Source organism: Pinus tabuliformis, chromosome 7, assembly GCF_031772625.1.
Source record: "Pinus tabuliformis cultivar Carrire ecotype Pingquan chromosome 7, CPIR1, whole genome shotgun sequence".
In the NCBI taxonomy this organism is placed as follows: domain Eukaryota; kingdom Viridiplantae; phylum Streptophyta; class Pinopsida; order Pinales; family Pinaceae; genus Pinus; species Pinus tabuliformis.
This window is the reverse complement of record NC_142293.1, coordinates 1,359,356,651-1,359,372,743: the sequence shown is the minus strand read 5'-3', so window position 1 is coordinate 1,359,372,743 and position 16,093 is coordinate 1,359,356,651. Positions and strand designations below refer to the sequence as shown.

General features: G+C 36.4%; 1 protein-coding gene and 1 long non-coding RNA gene across 2 annotated transcripts; both read right to left on the bottom strand.

Moving 5' to 3' along the window:
* Positions 1-2,481: 2,481 nt before the first annotated feature.
* On the bottom strand, positions 2,482-4,444 carry LOC149252628 (uncharacterized). The gene is made up of 2 exons (XR_016266961.1): positions 4,012-4,444; positions 2,482-3,972 (listed from the first exon to the last, which is right to left on the bottom strand). It is a non-coding gene; the product is annotated as an uncharacterized LOC149252628 (long non-coding RNA).
* Positions 4,445-7,090: 2,646 nt separating this feature from the next.
* LOC149252627 (uncharacterized) lies at positions 7,091-11,537 on the bottom strand. Its single transcript, XM_089456693.1, has 3 exons — positions 10,985-11,537; positions 10,806-10,898; positions 7,091-7,595 (listed from the first exon to the last, which is right to left on the bottom strand). The coding sequence occupies exons 1-3, from the start codon at positions 11,291-11,293 to the stop codon at positions 7,476-7,478; spliced, it is 522 nt and encodes a 173-aa protein (XP_089312819.1). The 5' UTR covers positions 11,294-11,537; the 3' UTR covers positions 7,091-7,475.
* Between the last annotated feature and the right edge of the window lie 4,556 nt (positions 11,538-16,093).

The following is a 16,093-nucleotide window of genomic DNA, read 5'->3' as shown; positions in this document are numbered from 1 at the left end:
TTTGGTTGTTTTAGTACTTATATTGTTGAAGATGTGTTGTATTGTTTCTCACTGTTGTCTCGTCCTTGTGGACTATTCCATAGGACATTAGACAGACATGTCTTGTTTACTAGATGGTGTACGTGTTTGCCCTTGTACCTTGGTTTTAATGATTGTCGTGTCCGCTGTGGACTTTTCTGTTGGGATGTTGGACAAACCCTTCCTGGTTCGCGTGTCTCTTCCTAGGTGGTACTACTACCTCTCACTTCGAGGCTCACTTTACTCTCCCCCCATTGTAGTAAGAGAACCTTGACACGATTACATTACGCATTCACCAAGCACATGTACCTTGATGTTTGAAGATACCAACATAACACTCTCATGTGCTGATAGAGCCAAAGCATATCTCTAAGTATCTAGCAATCGAGTCTTCATACCAGATGGGACTCCTACACCAAACGGTGTGAGGTCTACTTGGGACTTCACATCAGGGAAATCTCCCTTAGTTGACAGATTTCTAACACCATCAACAAGTTCATCATACATCATTCAAAATGAGCCTTTGCAAGATGAAGATGATCGAGATCTTCATTGGAAGGTTCACCTACTAGAAGAAGCAAGTGTCTCACCAAGAATTCCAACTTGTATGGAATTCAGGTGATGATGGTATGATGTCAGAAGAAGTGAAGCAAGTCAAGGAATTGAAGTTCTTTCAATCTAGGAAGTTGAAGGAAGTCTAGATGGCCTAAAGGAAGAAATGAGGTATGTCTGCACATATATATATTAAATCATGCCATATGGTTGCAGATATTATGAATGCTCTACTTGGAGAGCATGATCACAAGAAAGGATATCCTCCTTTGGAAGGATCCAAGAAGGCATGGGTCCTCATATGAAATTAGAAGTTCCTGGAAGAAAATGTGTGAAAGAAAAAGGAAGAGATCATGAAAAATGAAATCAACATCCAAGGATTGAGATCTAATAAGATCTAATGAGATCTAAAAAATAGAAAGAAACCCTTGACAATGCATAACTATTGGAGATGTGTCAATATGTATGCAAGATGTCAACGCGAATAAGATGTCATGATGAAATAACATCACAAAGGTAACATTGATTTAATGTTCATTTTCTATTTTTGAACAATACCCACATGGGCTTATGGAAGGTTTGCTAAGGGAAGAGTTGTGGAAGTCTTCTACAAATGAAGGGAGGCCAAATATGGGCTAATGAATCACTTTCCAATAACAAGAATGATGACAACTCATGGATGAAAGTGAAGGATAGTCAATGCCCTACAAAAAAGTCCCAACTAAAAAAAAGAAGTTCATGACATTGTAAGGAGTAGTTCTTCAAGCAACTAGTTACCCCATGATCTCCAACTAAAGCACTGTTTTAGGAGCCTAGAAATAAGTTTCTAACTTGGTAGAAACTTGGAAGCAAATTCCTAAGTCAAGAGGGAACTTAGGTACATTCCTTCCATATGAATGAGCACATTTCTTCATTGGAATATGTATATCCTCCCTAATTAAAAAGGGGATATAAAAACATCATTGTTGTCTTTACTTAAAATGGAGGATTGGGTAAGTATTTGCCATTTAATACTCTTTGAGGATCTGTTAGGGCATCCAAAATAAGAGTAGTCCGAGATTTTAAGATAAGAAGAATGATGTGGGTCTCATGAGCATTATGCTATGATATTGTGGAGAGATAGCATTGTTAGTCAAAAGCCTTGCTATATGACAATGTTGAATAAAAATTCTCTAGATAGAACATATAAAATATCCAAGTAACTTTATGGATTATGAATACCTCTAAATTCTTTATATATTTGTATAGATTATGAATACCTCTCTTAGTGATGAAATATTAACTTGTATGGATTACAAATACCTCTTAATGTAGAATAAAGAGGAGAGGGGAGAGAGGCAAAAGGTATTTTTTTATAGAAGCGATCAATCAGCCATTGCTTGAAATATGTTCTCTTTTGAACTATCTCTATGCTTTTTGGATGGTGTTATAAAATTCTTCTAAAGAAGGAATATCTGTAAGCTATCTGGACAGTCATATTTTTGTGGAAGTATCTGTATAATCTGCTGTTTCGACCTATCTGAATTTTGTTCCAGGGTGGGACGGTCTTATATGTATTCGGAACTTTATATTCTCTTAATATAATCCATGATGATTTTCTCTCCTAAAAAAAAATAATATATAAAGTCATATTACATTAAAAACCATAATTGTATTAGAAAGTCCAAACAGTATTAAAAACCATTTTCATATATTTGCTATAAAGATTCATTATAAACTGAATGGGAGAACTAAATATCTGTTGACATCGTGACACCTTACACCTTAAATGTAGATGGGCGAGCATTGTACCTACTAAAATCGCGGGATAAACTGCAAAAACCCCCAGCCATTCCAAAGAGCATGTCTATTGAGACATTAAAAAAAACTATGGTCAATGCCAAATTGGGAGACCGGAGACAAAAACAAAAATAAGCAAATATCAAATTGTTGCTAACATTACATGTGGATAAGAATAATTGAAGCACTTCTCCCCATGGACCCCTTGGGGATGGTAATCTCACGCTCGCGTGAAGTCGAACACGCTCGCTTGCAATGGAGGAACACCCCTTGGGGATGGTAATCTCACGCTCGCGTGAAGTCGAACACGCTCGCTTGCAAAGGAGGAACACCCCTTGGGGATGGTAATCTCACGCTCGCGTGAAGTCGAACACGCTCGCTTGCAAAGGAGGAACACACAGCCGGGCACTTTTCAGGCCAGATAATGAAAGAAGCAGAGTGATATATCAGACTGACCGATACTGACATAAACAACGCCCGAAGAGACAACATATTCATCTCATGGCAAAATGAGACAATCTGAACATCTCTTAGGAAATGGAACCTCGATTAGAGAAGAAAGGAGCCGCTGGTATTGACTGAACCCATGCTCGAAGACACAAAGGAATGATCAAACAGAACACATGCTAAGACAAATCATAGCATAGCTTGTCTAAGAATGATAAAGAAGAAAACATCTCAACACAGAAGGCCACTCCAAATGGCCATGATCCAAGCTAAGTAGCATAAAAACGCATTCACAGAAAGTCGAGAAAGACATTCTTGATATGTGTTGACTCATAGATGGCGAGCCAGGTGAGTTGGGCGGAATAAATCACCTCAATTGTAGCTGTGGTGCAATGAATGGGCAAGAAAGACAGTCCGATTGATATAATACTCATAGAAGGCGACCCAGGTAAGTTCGAGCGGAAAAAATCACCTCTATGGAACCTGTCATGCAATGAATGGGCAAGGACGACAGTCCGACATATCCACTGATTAGAAGCAGATGCAATCAAGAAATGACACGCTGGCTTTAAAAAGTGGGGAAACAAAGTCTTCTCGAGGATGTTGCAAGAATCAATCCGGTTCCTATGATTGAATTAAAAGGCCCTGCAACCCAAGGATCAATCAGCTCTCAAATCACGTATGAGAAGACCAATAGCGCCAATGCTTAATACAGAACCACAAAATAAAAATAACACCAACAAAAATAAACAACCGCCCGTATTGATACTGCAGCAACTGAGCCCTCGTTCGGCCACTACATCTAAACAAGAGAAACAATAATGTTGAAGGGGACGATATACTTTCAATTACTGCAATGGTGTTGACGGCCTTGTGGCAGCTAACATCCAATCTTCAGATCTGGACAACCAGGTAGACCAACACAAGGAGATCCCCTTCCGGGAACCAAAAAGCATGAGATCATACGGTCCTGTTATCAGACACTAAAAGGTCGCGCTTCTTTACAAAGCAAGCGCATGTGGTTATAAAGCATACACAACCCAATACCTAAGAACATATATTAAACCCAATTACTTACAGAGCGAAGCTTCCACTGATCTATTTTGATCCTCAAACCACAACAGGGAAAACACATTTAACCTAATCACTTACAGAGTGAAAACTTCACAAAAATACCTAAAAGAATGCCCTAGAGTGAAAGCTTCACAAAAATACCTGAGAGAATGTACTAGATTTCTGAACAGTATATTGAAACGTGTCGCTTGCTATCTCCAAAGACCTATGGAAAACACATCCCCAATTCACATCTCAACAAGAGCGTGTATAATAGCAAGAACAAGAAAAGTACAAAAATTATGGATAATGAGCACCAGTAGAGAAAAATAAGATGGTAGGTAAAATAAGATGCACTGAAATTAGGGACAGAGAGCTCCACTGATTAAAAAAAAAACCCTAGGCCTCTGTACCCTGCGAAGGAAAAATACCAATAAGTAAAGCTATTTTAGAACTTCCTGGAGACAACTACAAGCAAGACGCGAAAAACAGATGAAAACCCTTTCCTCCCTGCTGTGAGTCGGGACATCCATCGCATCGCAGCTCCCCCTCCATCCCTGTAAAGGGGGAAGAATGGTGGGAAACAAGCGAAAGAATGTGGTTGAACAAAATTTAGAACTCATCAATTTATAGGCCGAGAGGGTTAAATGGACGGTGAGGATGAAACTGTGGAAAAAGATGGACGAAGGTGATCAAAACGCCAGCTCGAAAAGGAAAACAAAGGCTTGGCGTGTATTGTACCTATTTTAATTTGAACGTTAGCGCCAGCTGGAACAGGAAAAAGAAGGCATGGCGTGTATTGTACTTACTTTAATTTGAACGTTAGCGCCAGTTGGAACAGGAAAAAGAAGTTGTGCCGTGCATTGGATGCTTATCCTTGATATCTTTAAACCAACTTAGCTAGAGATCTTTAGGTACACGTAACCTTATTATGATTGCAATTAGTGGGCAACTTGGAAAATGACTATTGAATAAATAATTTTAAAGATTTAAATGAATGATATAGTTAAAAGATCCCATCTATTTATTTCAAACAAAAGTAGTATATAGCTATAATTCAAAGTTAGGTTGCAACTGATTTGGAAAATTATTTAAAATAAAAAGCAATGCTACTTTTAAAAGGGTTTTAATTGATGCTTTAATTTTAAGGATGATAATTTTTCAAATAAAATTGTTTTAATAAGATTTATTACTAGCAATTGTCCCAAAAGGCACAAAGAGAGGCCGATAGGATTAGTGAAAGGAAGAAAGTTCTATAGATAGTCAAGCATATATAAAGGTAAGTAGTGACGAAGGCAATAACCACGTTGACCATCCTGTACCAGTACATTTGATATTAGAAGAACAAAACCAAAACCAAACCATTCATATTAATATAGTAAGTGTAGAACGCGTTCATACTTAAAGCTCAATAGGTTCAATAGATTATTGGCAGCACGGTTTTTTTCTAAATGAAAAGTAAATTACAACGTTGTACATGGTAAATGAAAAGTGGAGAAATTTGTGATTTGCAAATGTTAAAACAAATCACTTACATTACTGGTTGACAGTAGAACTAAAACATTAACATTATTAAAATTTTGAAACCGATTTTAAATTCATGTATTGTATTTTTCAAAGTATTTTGTTTTACATACTTAAGTCCTCAAATATAGTGGTTTTAGATTCCATTTTGGCAAGCCCACCATTCAAAACAATATGTATTTCTCTGGCCCTCAAAGCAAGCTTTTAGCACTTATTAATCTATGCTCTGTCCAAGATACAATTCAAACTTTCATTTTCAAGCATTTTAAGAGGCAAAACAGTGCAAATATTTTAAATGTTCTATTTACTTGTCTGAATTTCTACAAATAAAATATATATCTTACATCCCCACCCCACCTTTAAGGGGTTTAAAAAGAAGAAAGAGCGCTCTCAAAAAAATTAGAAACCTTTAATATAAGGTGAATTTTTAAAAATTTACATCAAGAATTTGATTCTGGAAATTTCTGCAATCCCTACACATCCTTCCTTTAAAGGGCATTTTACAATTTGGCTTTCCAAAAATGGAAATAGTCTCAACCAAAATTTTCAGTTATACTTTAATCTGTGTCTCCAGATAACAACTCCCAATGATCGCCAGTTCACACAGAACATTGGTCACACACCAATTGCCCCCACTTAACACTGCTTATGCATCACTCATTCGCAATAGGTTAACAGGTTTCTTTGATATCCAATTCTAACAATAGTTTTAGACCATCTTTGTGTTTTGCTTCCTCACATAATCTGTGTCTCCAGATATTTTTCCTTCTACACTCCCATACACTCGTTTTCCTTCTACTCAGACCAATCATCTTCAACTTTGATTTCAAACCAAGAAAGGGGTTCAAGGTTTCTACAATTTCAAATTCAATTAAAATGATTTCAGTTTCTTGGAATTTTCTCTGGAGCAATCTTTGCTGCCCCAAAACTGTTTATACCCTTTTCCATAAGTAGGATACATACGCAGCGACATTTTTCACTCAAACCCTGAAAAAGAACAAGCCTTCAGGGAATTTCGTCTGGATCTTTTATCATTAATGTAAACAAAGAAACACAATCTATAAATTCCCACTGTTTTCTTGAAAAAGGAATCAGAAGAATTTACATTTTAAATGGCAAATATGAATACTTTCGAAATTGTGATGAGTTTCTTCTTCCGTATCTATCACATAAGTAGTTTTAGTGCCACCCCATTGTTGGCCACTCTTCGCCGCTACATCTGTAACCTGGACACTTTGCCTACTTCAATCGCCCTGCACAGTTCAGATCTCTCTTGCTACAGGATCTACGCATCAATTCTGCACTCAATGGCTCCACAATTATAGCCCCAAGCATAATTTGTCAGGGATTACCCTAGATTTGTCACGGTAACAATCTAGAAAGCAAATACTCAAAACTAATTGATTGAATATATATATATATAACAATAGTGTGGAGTTATTTCAACAAGGCTTGTCAAGGTAATCCCAGCTATTGTGGATCATGATGCATTACTTTAAGAGACAATTACGAGATCAGTTTCAAAGCAGCGCTGTAGGAGATGGATCAAACAACAGAGCAGAACTTTATGCTTTTTGGTAGATTCTGAAAATAGCAATAGAGAAAGGTTTAAATTGTCTACAGGTGATAAGAGATTCCAAACACATTGTAGAGAGGTCAAATGAAAATTTCAATCAGGAAAATTTGCAGCTGGCCCATCATTGGACGGAATCAGAGAAGCAAGGAAAAATTCCATGTCATTATCTTTTCAGCATGTCTGCAAGGGATAAATATGAAGGCTGATATATTGTTCAAGTAAGCACTGAGGATGCAGAACAGATGGATGGAGATGATTGAATACCCCATCTGGACCTTCTCATTCAATCTATTTCTAATCAAGCTATTATAGTAATGACCTTTTGGATGGTTGTTTTGGAAGGAGTGTCAAAACTTAAACATCATACTTACCCTAAAATTATTATAACTGTTTACATGCTTTCCAGGACTTTAATTGCATACCATAGTTACACATAAAAGCCACGACATTAATCACATAACAGTTTGAAATAGTTCAGCATGCCTTCATAACATTGGAGATATTCCAACTGTGTTCATATTTGTCACTAATCCTGGATGACTTTAATTACAGTTCTCAGACCCTCTCCTTTAAGCATGTGATCAAATGCCTTGTTGATGTCAGCAAAAGAAACCTTGTCTGTAACAAATTTATCCAGTTCAAGCTCCTGCAAATTTAACAATCAAGGAAGGAAAGATTAAAACCGTAATTATAACTCTAATTAGATATGATAAGCATAGATTGCTCCCGTCATGGTACGGACAAAAAAAACAGCTGGGAAATATGACCACACAGTATTATCTACACCTTAAAATACTGGCTAACCTTGAAAAGTGAAAACAGGAGATGATAAGGTTAATAAAACATATAGAGCCACGCAACATAAGTCACTCAAAATCTACAAATTTTGGAAGTCAACACAACTCAGCCCCAAAACAAGCTGAAGTTACTGAGAATGAATTGGTCAAACATACAATTACTTTGAGTTCGACAAATTTTGACCAACTCTGGCCAAATTTGTATATCTTTACCAATTTGACCAAGCTTGACCCTCTTTTTAACCCACTTTCATTTTCAACTTTAGTAAGTTGCACAAGTTTCCAGAACAGGGAATGTGGGAGATGGGGGAACAGGGATTAAGGACTGCTAGAAGGTACTCTCAAACTTCCCAGGGGTGACAGCCCTAGAAGATACTCTCAAATTTCCAGGGGACGACATATAGGGGACGACATATAGGGGGTAATGAAAGAATATTTAAAAATAATCAAAATTTCAAAAGTAAGTCCAAAAGCTATTCAAAATTCGGAGGGAAAAATGTCCATAGATTTTTTTTAAATTAAAAATGAAATTATGAAATAGAAAAAATAAATCAAATGATCATTCTTGATTTGTAACATTTGAATCTCCAACCCACCAAGATGCAACCACACAACAACCAAACCACATTCTCTGGCAGCCTCCAAAAGATATAAAACAATACAGCAGACTGACTGCACACTTTCAGCTCCAACAAATATAAGAATGGATAGAAACGCTGTGAGGGACTCCAAACAACACTGTCTCAGCCCCAAACAACAATGTTTCACCTCGTAATAACAACGTCTCAGCTCAGATATTAAGGAAAAATGAAAATAGTTGGGGGCCATTTCATATAAATTCACAGGTTTTTTTATTGCCCAAGCTGGACCACAATGGGCCCACACTAAAACAGGGCCGCTTCAGCGTCTTTTTGGGACTGTCAGGGTTGGGGATGCCAACAAACCTCAATTTATCAAGAGGCAATAGGGAATTCCCTGGGACATCCCCAATTTGGCAGGGGATTACTTGGGGATATGGGGAACTCCCTAATGTCCCCAAGGGCATCCCCAACTCCTGGGGATGTCCTGTGTGCCTAGGGATGTAGGAGCTCAGGGGATAAGTCTCCGAGGCGCAGGGAAAATTCCAGTGTAACTATGCAATTTCACATAACCCTTTTCAGTATTTCATGTATTTTTAATACGTTGAGCCATTGCTGAGTAGCCGACTCTCCATTCAGGATTTTCGAGTCATTGGTGAGGACAAGTCATGTGACTTTGAAATGGAACAAAAGAACTGTATTCTGAAGCAAGTCACCAAAATATCAATTAATAGGAAAGGCATCGTTGATTATTAAAATTTTCGTATTCGATTTCCTGAGTGTCATTAGAAACTCCAATAAACACACTGGCATTGGGTGCCCTGTGTTACTATTCATTACTACCAGAAAAAGACTGTGATTACACTAGTTTTCATCATGGGGATTGTCAATGCTTCACTTCTCATTTGCATGCTACCAATGGTGCTAGTGAAGAAAATAAGGAATCCTGTCCAGAGGTTATTACCAGGCATGCCCAGTGCCCCTGTAATTCACGTTGGTATTAAGCGTTACAACAAAACATTTAAACCCTAGAAGTGTACATTTTTAGTCACACACATCAAGAAACGATTATCCACTCCTATATGCAAGATTGTTAGGAAGTGAATGTCTGGTGAGTTACCACCACATACAACTTGATAAAAGGATAGCTCGTATTTCATTTTTCCACTTCTGCATAAACATGAGGCTCTGCCTAGAGAACCTTGCACATGGTAACAAAAATTGTTGTTCTCGTGCATCGAGCTGTCCACTTCATATTGTAAGAAATTACAATATATGTTTTTTCCTATTTCAATGGGAGATGATATTATGATTCAAGATAAAGAAAAAGGAACACCCACAGGACAGAGCAGACGGTGACAGGGTGTTCTGTTAAGGCACCATGGTCAAAAGGTCACCAGTTCGAAATTAAGTGGGCAAAAATCCAGCATGCTGAGGGCTGTTGTGGCCAGGCCAGGTGCGATTCTAGGTGATTTTGACGGTTTAGGTGCCCCTGGATCATGGCTAATCAAGCCACAGGTTAGGAATACCAGTCATCTCAGTACTCACATTACATAGCAAACAAAATAATAAAGAAAAAGGAACATAAACTGTAAACAATAACCAGAATGACAGATAACCACAGTAGAAAGATGCGGCCATTTGGCATTTGCTGTAGAGAAATATGGCAGTAGTCTGAAATCCAGCAAACTTACGGTACAGATACAGTAGGGTCAACTTCCTTTTGATTGTCTTTGATGATAAACCTCGTGCGTTAAATACCAGTTGACCCATAAACCCAAGAAAAACAGCCCAAAAACAAAATTATTCTAAACTTTAAAACAAGATGCATATTTTTGTATCTATTGGAAGTATACTTCTTTATAGGAGCCATACTAGATTTTTTCTTCCTTACGTATTTTTCTGTACCAAATTGTATCCAAATTCATATTCATATTCAAATATTGCTACTCTACAGAAAATTATGGATAGACCTGCTGCGAACTGAGAAAATAAAATGAGAGCGTCTTGGTCTAGTTCGATGAATCCTTGACCCATTATATGTCTTTATTTACTAGTTTGGCTTCTGGTCTCTGCGACCAAAACTAATGCAAATTTTAGATATGGCACTACAGCAAAGTTGCTCAAAATTGTCAACCCTAAGTCCAAGGGACGGCAGCTGATACAGATTGCAAACTGTCTACTGGTAGAATCAACTCTCCTATATTACACAGATATAATGCATTATCCAAAAATTGTAATCAAAGTCTGTGGTGTGTCACTTGGAATATATTTTAATAAATACTGATTTGTCTTGGTATTTTGTCTTGGCAGAGTTTTTCCCTCTCCAGGTACCTTGCCTATAAATTTTCGCCTTTCCAATCAATTTGGGAATGGTAATTTAGTATCGACATGTCTGTTTCTTATTAAAGATCAGGGCATGGCCCTAATCTGGGCATGGACACTAGTTTTAACTATAAAATGTTCCAAAAATGACCGTACCGTGTTTTCTCCGAGAGTCGCCATGGACGTTCTGAGGTTCTCATGGGCGTGTGGATAATAGGGGGCACCAGCTGCCTGGGCTTGCATTCTCGTCTGCAAAACAAGTACATTACATTAACCACGGCATAAAATCCCCCTGAGATATAAAGGATACAACCTAACTTCACAGAGCACCTAACCTTGACAACATCCAATGGATTGACAATAATCGCCGACAGAAAAGCAGCACCCGCAGCAGAAAATGCCCTTTCTCTGAATCCCAGGTTTAACTGTGCCGAAGAATAGCCCACTGCTTGATTATCACTATCTTTAGAAGAGTCGCGCCCCTCCGAGACTCGAACCTCCGGCATGCTATCAGAAGAAGAGGTAGAATTCACGGCCGCTGCCGCAGCGGCGGCGCTGTTGGTGAAATCAATCCTGGACATGGCTGCAATCCATGCAGTAAACATCGAAGAAGAAGATGATGAAGGCGGTCCCGTCCCTACCATTGATTTTATGTTTCTTCCAACAATCAGAATTCAAGTTTTGTTGTGGTAAGCAGGCGATTGCTCGTGGAAACCATCACAAAAACCTCCACGACAGCGTGGGCGCGATCAAGAAGACGTGTGCCTCTTCCACACCAGACCGCCTCCCGCACAATCTGTGTTTAATATTTCCAACGCTTTGCTTTCAGGGCGAGTGGGAACGCATGAGAAACTACAGCAGTTAACATTGTGGGAGATACTTCTGGACTGTGGAATATGCCACTACACAACTTTGATCCGCCGATAACAACCCTCCGCCCATAACAGAAATGAAGGCCATGTTCCGCCAAGGCCATGACGAGTAACTGAAGGAGGAAAGAATATCACGAAATGTGCACAGATGTCAGTAGAGAGCGGCCCTAAAAAAACTGTGCACGTGTCAGCACAGGAGAAAAAGGAACAACGAAAGTCTGTTCCAAAGGGAAGGCCTATCGGCCTAAATATCATTTTAGATCTATTTTAATTTTTCATTTATCAAGTATAGTTAATAAGAATAAAGAATAATATTTATTTTTAAGGTTACAACTAAGCTAGACACCAAATTGGTGTATGAGACCCTTTTATTTATGGGGTCACCTCTTCATAGTGATTTCACTGTTAAGTTTACGAAGGCATATATATACTCTAACCCCCCTCTGGTTTTGACACTGTGACCTCTTAGGAAGAAACACATGCTCTTAACCATTAGACCACTCAAATTAAATTTTCCTTTTTAAAGATGCTATATTTCACATGAATATCATGGATTATTTTTATTTTTATTATTATTTTATATTTTAAGGTTATTTTTATTTATTTTAATTGGTCTTATTATTTTATTTTGACCAATTAAATGTTTAAATTACATTGATCTTTTTATTTTATTTTTAAGTAATTTGACTTAAATCAAAATATTAAACATTACATAAAAACATCTCTACCAATTATAATTATTAATTTTATTTATTTATTTAATTGTGTTTTATTTTTATTTTTATGATCATAAAATTAACTAGAATAGCAACTATTGATGTAAACCGTTGTAGAAACAACATGGTTGTTCAAAATTCTTAATTTTGTTTGTATGTTTTTTATATTTTTTTAATTATGCTTTATTTTTATTTTTATTTGTATTGTTATGTAATTTAACTTAATCAAAATAGCAATAATTAACTTAAATGGTGGTAGAAAGAGCATGATTATTCAAAATTAAGTTACTATTAAATAAATAAATAAATATATATATATATATATATATATATATATATATATATATATATATATATATATATATATATATATATTCGAATTTTGTTTTTTAATTTAAATAAACCAAACCTCACCTAGCATAAGTGAAACCCCTTGATGTTTGTTGCCTCAATTGTATGAGTCGCTGCATAAGTTATCTATTGTCTCAAAGGATATTTGCTTAGATATTTACCTTGTTAATATTTAATGCATAATATAATTATTAAATTTATTTATTTTTAAATTAAAAATTGGAATGCATAATATAATTATTAAATTTATTTATTTTTACATTATAAATTTGATTTGGATTTTTATAAAAGATAGACTAAAGACATGAATAAGGAGTCTCTTGTAACATTAATTATTAAACTCATCTTGTGGAATATTTATAAATTTTCATAAGGAAAATATAGTTATGACATTTGGAAACTTGATTAGATGTATACATATTTTTTACTTCTAAAAAAAATTGAATCAACCATTTAATTTATATTTAATACATAAACTTTTAAAAATTCTTTATATTCATTACATCACTAAAATCAAACAATATTTATTTATCTTAATTAATGAACAAGATATTTATATATTGTATCATACAAATATTTATTGGATAATACTTATATAGCTTATGTGTTTATTTTTTAAATAAAGCTTTAAATAATTATTAGAAAAATGATATTATTTAATTTGTATCAAATATTTGATGATGATGATGATGATGGTTAACGTCCGCTGAGACCAAACAATGGTCTATCGGACCTAAATAAACAAATTATTTATTTTGATTTAAGATTTTATTCCTATGCTCAAAAATCTTGGGGAGAAGCCTCCCGAGCTCACTATAATTTTGACATTGTAAAAGGCTAGGAAGGTCAGTGTTGTCACAAAGATTGTGAAACTGAGATCTAATGTGGTTGTACGCCGGACACTCTAAGAGGAAGTGGTTTTCATCCTCGATGTTCCTATTCCCACATATATGGCAGATCCTTTCCATCCATGGCGTTTTAGGAACTGCTCAACGACCTGTTTCGCTATGGAGCTCATGAGAATTCGTTCTAATCTTTGCTATATTAATTTTCTTCTTTGAGCTAGTTAAAATAGAGAGATATTTTTGATCTTCTAGGGTGGGGTTGATGACCTTCTTATAATAACTTAATTTTCTTTTAGCTGCTAAATCTTTCTCACACCACATTTTTTTTTGAACTTAGAAGTAACAATATCTTTAATGTTATTTATGTTTTGCAATGCATCATTTTCGTTGATCTCCCAATAGTTTAACCAGGCCCTTGTGTCTTTATGCCACCCTCGATTGAGCCTTAGGTGGTTTTGGCTAGAATTTAAAGCTAGCTTAGGAAGTCTATAATCGTCTATGTTATTGATTTTGTGCTTGTACAACAGAAACTTAAGCATAGCTAGGCTCTCAATAGGGGAAAGACCTGCTTCTATAAGGAGAATAGGATAGGGTGTATTACTTTTAATTTTCAGGTTATAAGTTATAAAACGCTTCTGGATTTGCTCAATCTTTCTCCATGATTCTCTGGAGATGCTGCAACCCCAAACCTCACAGCCATATAAGATAACAGGAGTGACTAAAGTTTCAAAGAGGAACTTCTTTTTATCCCACATTACGAGGTTTGCTATTTTACAATTATTTTCAAGACCAAAATAAGCTCTCCACCCCCCATTAATCCTTTTCTCAATGCTATGGTTCCAGTTGAGCTTGTGATGAATATCAATTCCTAGGTACTTGTAAGAATGCACTTCCTCCAAGTTATTATTGTCATACATAAAATTAGCGTAAGTGTCCTTCTTGGATTTGATAATCATAACTTTTGTTTTGTCAGTGTTAACAGTCATACCCATGGTATAGCAGAAATCTTTAAGAAGCCTGAGTTGCTTATCAAGATTAGATGGGCACCTTGCCAAAAGAACAATATCGTTAGCATAAAGAAGAAGGATGACGACTATCCCAGCTAAGATCGTGCCATCACATCCTGCTTCCTCTAAATAGCCTTCGAGCTTATCGATGTAAATGCCAAATAGGGTAGGGGAGAGGGGGCAACCTTGTTTAACTCCGATGTTACACTTAATATCTTTTGACCACCCCTCATTGCTCTTTAGCTTGGAAATTACATTCTCATATAACCTTATAGCGGCAGCTCTCAACTCGAGAGGAACCTTTAGCTCTTCTAATCTATTCCAAAGGTTGTATCTAGGAACCGTATCGAAAGCCTTTTTAAAGTCCACAAAGCAACAAAATAAATTGGATTTATCATTACGACATTCCTCCGCAATGATCCTAAGCGTAACAAGGTGGTCTGTTGTTGAGTGATGTCTTCTGAAACCTGCTTGGCCTTTAGCCCGCTACCTTCACTTTCAAGCCATATGCTTAACTTCTTTTCCAAAATACTACCATATAACCTGGCTAAGAGAGGGCTGATCATAATTGTTCGATAATTAGAGGGGTTATTTGTATCCCCACTTTTAAAATAGGGATAATGAGGCTCTCAGTCCAAGGTTTAGGGAACCCTTGCTTGACTGCTTGATTGAAAAGCTTGTGGATGTGGGGGATGAGTACAGGACCTCCAATTTTTAAGATTTCCGCTTGGTAACCTTCAATGTCCTTAGCTTTCCCATTAGCGAGGCAATTAACCCCAAACTTAATGTCTTCTAAAGAAAAAACTTCTTTCGTTGTGAGAAGGGTTTCCAAATTATCCATGACATTTGGAGATTCATAAAGCTTTTTAAGATAGGAATTCCAATCGTGAAGAGCAATTTTATTATTATCCTTAGTCTTCCTAGTTAGAATCTGCCTCCAAAATTTCTTAGGAGCTACCTTAGAGAGGTGTAAGAGATTCTCCTGTCTTTGACGAATGTACTGCCTCTTTTTCCTTTTAGTTAGGGCTTTGTATATTTTTATCTTGTCCATTTTAAGAGATTCATCAACAACTTCCTTAATTGCTCTCCTCGCACTTTTACAATCTTTGTCATACCATGGATTGGTTTTGCTATTTCTTTTATTATTTGAAACTTCAATTGAGAACTTGTTAATAGAATATGAGAGGGTTGTAGTAAAATTATGATAGAGGTCTTCTATGTTGTCTATACTAGATAAAGGAAGCAAATTAATTTTTAATTCGTTTAGAAAGAGATCATTTTTATTTCTATCAAATATTAAGTTCTTTTGGCTATAAGTATTATTTTCTATGGGAACTCTATGCATGACAAAATTGAGAGTTATAAGTAAAGGCCTATGATCAGAGTCAGGTTCGTGGTCGTTTAAGATGTCAAAATTTATTATTTCGTTGTATAATGGGAGATCAGAAATAACGTAGTCTACCATGCTGCTACCAAGTCCATGGATGCAGGTCATCTTGTTGGAATTGGGCCACTTCTTTAGACCGTTGCAAATTATGAGATCCTGAGCACTACAGAGCTTAACTAGCTCTGTCCCAAACAAATTTTCCCCGAGGTCTTCAGAGCTCCTTTTGTACCTGCTAGCCAGAGTAGGGTCTTCGTCTAACCAAAGAT

Coding starts and splice junctions, on each gene's coding strand:
- LOC149252627 (XM_089456693.1), bottom strand. CDS start 11,293: ATGGTAGGGACGGGACCGCCTTCATCATCTTCTTCTTCGATGTTTACT. Junction 10,899..10,984: donor ATCCATTGGATGTTGTCAAG/GTTAGGTGCTCT, acceptor CTTGTTTTGCAG/ACGAGAATGCAAGCCCAGGC. Junction 7,596..10,805: donor CGACTCTCGGAGAAAACACG/GTACGGTCATTT, acceptor TTAAATTTGCAG/GAGCTTGAACTGGATAAATT.